This window comes from Stegastes partitus, unplaced genomic scaffold, assembly GCF_000690725.1.
Source record: "Stegastes partitus isolate 25-593 unplaced genomic scaffold, Stegastes_partitus-1.0.2 Scaffold1261, whole genome shotgun sequence".
NCBI classification, from domain to species: Eukaryota; Metazoa; Chordata; class Actinopteri; family Pomacentridae; genus Stegastes; species Stegastes partitus.
Window position 1 is genome coordinate 56,828 of NW_007578992.1, and position 6,040 is coordinate 62,867.

Here is a 6,040-nt window from a genome sequence, read left to right on the forward strand (position 1 = left end):
AATCAAATCAAACTTTATTTGTAGAGCATTTTTCATACACTAGAGCAACTTTACAGCATTTCAAAACACTGTAAAAGAGAACAAACAAACAAACAAACAAAAAAACCCTGTCCCTCCCACCCTCCATGCATACTCATACACACACACGGCTACAAATGCACTCACACACCCACACACACACACACGCGCACACACACCACTGGACTTCGGGAAGCATGGCACGGCACTGAGGATTGTGGGAAACGCTACCATTGGGGCCGTCCACACCGGGAGGAGTCGCAGACCGTGACCACCAGGGGCACCCGGACCCCCGACCTGGCAGACAGGGGGATCCCCACAACGAGGTGGGGAGCCCCCCAACCAGCCGGGCCAAAGGGACCCGCAGACAGGACCCCCAGCAGTAGACCGGACACAGCCCCAGTGTGGAAGACCCCCCTAAAGAAACACTGGAGTTAAAAACTAAAAACTTTAAATAATACACAGATAAAGTACACAATACAATAGAAAGTGAATGAAAGTAAACCCAAGTTTGATGCAAGTAGAGCAGTTTAGATCAGACTTTATGTGATAAGTAAAAGCAGTGAAATACAGAACTGTCTTCAGCTGATGTCTAGACTGTTTCTAGAGGAGCTGGATCCAGCAGCATAATGACTGAACACCATCTCACTGTGTCTGATCTGAACTCCACTAACTGATCAGTTCCTGCTTCAGCCAACACACAGCAACCGAAACAATGAGCTGAAAGACACCAAACTGCTCCACAGAGCTAAAAGCAACCGTAGAGTTGGTGATTATTCCTTCATGTGTGACTGTCAGCAGCTTCTTTCACATTATCAATAATGACGTCAACTAATGTGAATGTTAAAGTGTTGATTAAAGCATTAAAGCCTTAAAATGCATACGTAGAGGAGAATTATATCCAGTTCACTGTGAGATCCTAAAGCTCAGATACTATGTGCCATAGGAGACGACTGTCGGTAATGAAGACTCTCTGCTTCTGTTTCTAATTCTAAGAGGGAGTCAGGATGGAATATAACCCGAGGAAACTGTGGCTGGTCTGCTGCTTTTGTGACTGCTGCAAGTAATCACACAAGGAGACAAACTCCTGCACTGCAAATTGGTGCATATGAGAACGCTAGTTTTTAGTGCTCACGGCTTTCAGTGTGTTTCCTCTGACGTCAATCAAGTAATTTTTTTGTTTTTAAACTCATATGCATTCTTGATGTTTGTGGGCAAGCTGACATGAAGGAAGACTGAGCAGTTACCAAATCCTGGAAGTCGGCGGCCCTTTTGTCTCTGTGGGTGGGTGAAGTTCAGACAGTCTGTAGAGAGATGTCGTGTTTTTGTGTTTCTTTGCATCAGGGCTTGAATTTGCTGCTCAAAGTTCATGAAGCTTGAACTGGTCTGAGGTGAAGCAAGTGGGTCAGTTTGCAGAATCAACTTTGAAGTGCAAACAAGTTCAAAGCTGACATCAGTCACAAATCCCATAAAAATAAAATATAATTTATACTTTGTGTAGGAATTGCAAGATATTAGCACTTTGTGAATTTAACAAGCATGCTGCTGTGCATTGTTACCTGTCTATACTGTATGTGTGTTTCCCTTGCAGTGTGTGCAGGTGGTAACATCTTGTCGCTGTGCTGAAGCCTTTCATTATCGCTCCAGCTATGAATGATCTCAGGATTTAGCGTACATACCATATTCCACTAACCCGTATTTAATGCTGCAGCATGCTCAAGTTGGAAAGTAAATTGATCTCTGTAGGTTTTTTACCCTGCACTGTGTGTGATCTACTGAGATGTGTTTCCTCTGAAGGAAACTGGGCAGAGGCGACGGGCCGCTTTGCTCAGAAAAACGACAGCAGATCTGCAGTCTGGGAAACATTTAGCAGTAAATAGGTCTGTAGTCAGAGAAAGTATTTGCTGCATTTTTGTGAATGTGCAGGTGTGTACAAATATGGGCTTTTGTATGTGTGTGTTTTTGGTTGAGTGATCAAGCATGTGTGCATTGTTTGCATTCTGTTTGTTTCTTCATATACGGCGCCTATAAAATATATTCACTCAGCTTGGCAGTTTTCCCCTTTGATTACTTTTCAACATTTAATCGTGTCTTAAGTCATCTGGAAGACGGTTCTTTAGCTTTTGGCTGTCAGACTAGACACTATGTTTGGCAAACACCAAATCACATCACAAATGAGCCCTCCCATGTTGAAGCGTGGGGATGAATACTGGCTTGTGACTCCTTCAGAGGAGTCATAGGTGTCTTGGTGGCCTCAGTCATGAGTAACTTTATTGCACAGTCACTCAGTTTTTAAGGACGGTCTACTCTAAGCAGATTTCCAGGGATATTCTGTGAATCTTTTTGTCTCCATTCACAGATTTTTGCTTTCCAATAGCCTTTTAGAGTGTTTGTTTGTCTTCATGGTGCAGCTACAGGCAGAAATGCTGATTCTCCAGTGACTGCACCTCCCAGACACAGATGTCTTGATACTACAGTCATTGAGACACATTCACTGCACTCTCCATTTCACTAACTGTGTGGCTTTTAGCACCAACTGGCTGCACATGGCTTGAATTAGATGAGTCACTTCCAAGGGAGCAAATACTAATGAAATCACTTTTTTTTTAACTTTTTATATTTTTAATTAATTGAAATTACTTTGTCGAAATCTGTTCTCACTTTCGCATGGAACAGTCTTCTGTAAATTCTTCCATTCGAGGGCTGATGCTATGATAACCATGATATTTAAAAATATATATATATAGTAATACACATATAATAGTGTTGTTAATATTTAGGTTTGCACTTCTACATAGGAACAAAGTACGTTACACTTAGAGACTCCTACACCTCCCTACGTGTATTTTGAATGTGATTCATTTGCTACAGATTAATTAAATCAATCGTTTGTTGTTGTTTTCTTTTATGTTTATAGATGCCTAGATAATACTGTTTGTCCACAATTATCATGTAGTGAAGATCTGATCTCATGATAACCGTACATACTGACCATGTATGTAAATCATGTATATTTGTGTGTGGAGAGGCAGAAAAGCAACACCTTCTTCTTCTGTGGTGCTGACTGTGACAAAGCCTCAACATTTCAGCTCTCTTGCATGTGAATGAATTTCCTGCATATCTGAATTAAACTAAGAGCTGCGAGCCTCCCTCTGGGTCTTGAACAAAGACCCCGTTTAAACACACCCACATGCACACACTCCGAGCTGTGCTGGCTCAGGTGTTGTTTTTTTCAGGGGGTTCCAGCGGCGTGGGGAGCCAGGAAATAGCTCAGGCCTCCATCTGAAAACAGCAGCTCCCTATGAGACCAACGGTTACTGAGAGAGTTGCACAACGTCTTTATGGTGCTGCTTCAAACAGCGCTTTGTTGCACGATTCAGTTTTGACAGCATTCACAGCTTTTAGATCTCTGATATTTGGTCTTATATAGCAAAACAAAAGGAGAAATCTGTGTGGAATTGGGGGAAACATCAGGTAGAGTTCACAACTATTTTCATGTGAATCATAATAGATGATAATAAAAGAGTATACACCGGTCACCTTCAGGGTACCATGCAAACTGCAGGGAGAACTAAACAGTGCAATACATGCAAATGGAAATTTCAATTAAAGTTTTTTTATCTACCTATACATCAATTATTAGATATTTAATCTGTTTATTCTTTGTGTAGTAATTTAAATTTCAATGCAATGCTGCAAAACACATCATGAAAACTGTATTAACACGACCGTATCAGACATTTAGTGCAGCAGCTAAAATAAAATAAATTGCTTTTTTCTCCTTTTTTCCTTCCACCACTGCAGTATATTCACATGTATCACTGTGCTGTTGATTTAACTGCTGCTCAGGTGGGTAATAATACATGAACAAATGCTTATAAACACTTTATTATGAAGGAGATCGCTGTATTCTAATGACCAGTATGAGCTGTACATTTCAGATACTCAGTGAGAATATTGAGTTCAAAGCTAAGAGTCAGTGGAAGTCAGTTTGTCTCGTTGCCGTGAGCATATTTTAACCGACAGCTGAGTCGAAGCAAGTTCAGACCTCGGCCTGATGTTTTTTTCCTGCTGCCTGAATCCAAACTAAGCAACACGGCTCTCAAGCAGCTTGTTTACCAACCTGTTTCGCAACCTGCATTCCTGCCGACGTTCAAATCAGATCGTAGATAAGACGAGAAGAGAGTAGATAAGACTCTGGTGATGATCTGGCAGTATTTTGTTGCGCTCAGCGAACTGCCCATGATTCCTTGTTTCGTAAGGCCTTTCACTTTGGTTACGCAATTTTACATTTCCATCCCGGATGAAGCACATCACAGGTTTGTAGTTCGTTAACATTTTCAGGTGTCAGTGTTATTGTTTGACCACCAGAGTTCACATAGTGTCATTATTATTATCAGGAACAAAGTGACCTATTCAATAAATTTCCTGTAAGCCTCCATAAAATCTGTCTTTAGGCTTCAGCTTCTCGTGGATGCAAACAAGAAACAAAACGTTAATGTCTAATATGTTTTATATAACTAACCAGCTCAGTACTAACTTGCTTTCATGTCAAAGCATCTTATGTAATGTTTAGAGAGTGTATCTCAGGATTTAATGACATTATTGCCTCGTAATTATCTTGCAGACTTTATTATTTGGGCTCTTCTGCCATTACACACTAGGTATAACAGTTCAGAAAGGGGCAAGTGTGTCTGTTTTTGTATGTGAAGCTTTATTTAAAAAAATTCAAACAAACACTTATTATATGCAAGAAATGTCTGACTTTATTACTCATCTTAATAAAACTTTATCACACAAGATTCTAGGAAACACAAACAACATCCATTCACTCATTAAACAATCGTTCAAATCACATGAAAAGGCACAAAAATAACAGGCTGCTGTGATATTAAGGCCTCGGTTAGTGTTATGTGCTACGTTCAAACCAGATTATTTACACTTTTATTTGCTGAAACACAGCTTTCAGTATTCTCTCTCGTCACCTTGTCACCCTCTCAATCTCACTCGAAATCTTTCTCGCCTCATTTTTTCTTAATCAACTTGCAGGACTTGATCTTTTTAAAGCTCTCTTTTTAAATCCCTTTTCTTTTCATTTTTGCTTAACAGCTTGACAGACATTTATTAAATTAGATGTCTATTAAAAGCAATTAGCAAGTCTACAAATTATGAGGAAACTGTCATTTTCTATTTAAATATGTGGATTATTTCCTAAGCAAACGCCCCAATCAAATGTACAGTAGATTATCTAAAAAGTGCATTCTGTTCAAATTAAATAGGGACTGTATGTTAGGAGACATTAGAAAATAGGGTCATTTTCTTTGAAATGTCGTTACAGAGCGCTTCTGTTACAAGCAGGAGCTCCTTATAAATTACTATACGAATAGTTTCCCATCTTGCTCTCCAGTGAAGCGGTCGCGTCTTTCAAGGTTCATCCACAGCGTCCTCACATTGAAACTCTCTCTCCCTGCACCAGGCGACCTCGGACGGCCCAGGCATCCTGCACGGTGAAGAAAGGGGCATCAGGGTTTACAACATTAGGTTTACATATTGTGTAACATGTTCTCAAGTCTAATGGTCAGGTCTGTGTATGTTTGACCTGACTATGGGACAACCAAAGCCAGACATGTCTTTGTATTCAGGACGAATGTGTCGTTTTCCATCCATCGTTAGCCCACAGCCTCTCCTCTGAAGTGGTCTTCATGTTTGCAATAATTACATTCACCAAACTCCACTTAATTGCATGCTAAAGATGCATCATTAGGGCGGTTAGCTCAGCTCAGTTTTATGTTTTATAATGACATGTAATAAAAAGCGCAGACATGCTGCCGTGTATTTGCTAAGGCTACACATTTCCTAACGCAGATGCTCGTTGCTTTGCAGAACCTCAAGGTAAATGTAGCTCATGACATCAGGGTTTTATTGCGCTCCTCTGATCCTCTGCTTGTTAAGCGTTGCTGTCATGGCTACCAGATTTAACATATAAGCATGCTGTAATCCTCCCACTTTATAAAACGTATGA

At 40.4% G+C, this 6,040-nt stretch overlaps 1 protein-coding gene across 1 annotated transcript in view; it reads right to left on the reverse strand.

The window, feature by feature from the left end:
- Positions 1 to 5,442: 5,442 nt before the first annotated feature.
- LOC103369276 (phytanoyl-CoA dioxygenase, peroxisomal-like) overlaps positions 5,443 to 6,040 on the reverse strand; it is a 4,874-nt gene continuing 4,276 nt past the window's right edge. The window contains exon 4 of the mRNA XM_008297953.1: positions 5,443 to 5,518. Coding sequence (XP_008296175.1) covers positions 5,443 to 5,518 — 76 coding nt within the window. The remainder of the gene's footprint in view (positions 5,519 to 6,040) is intronic.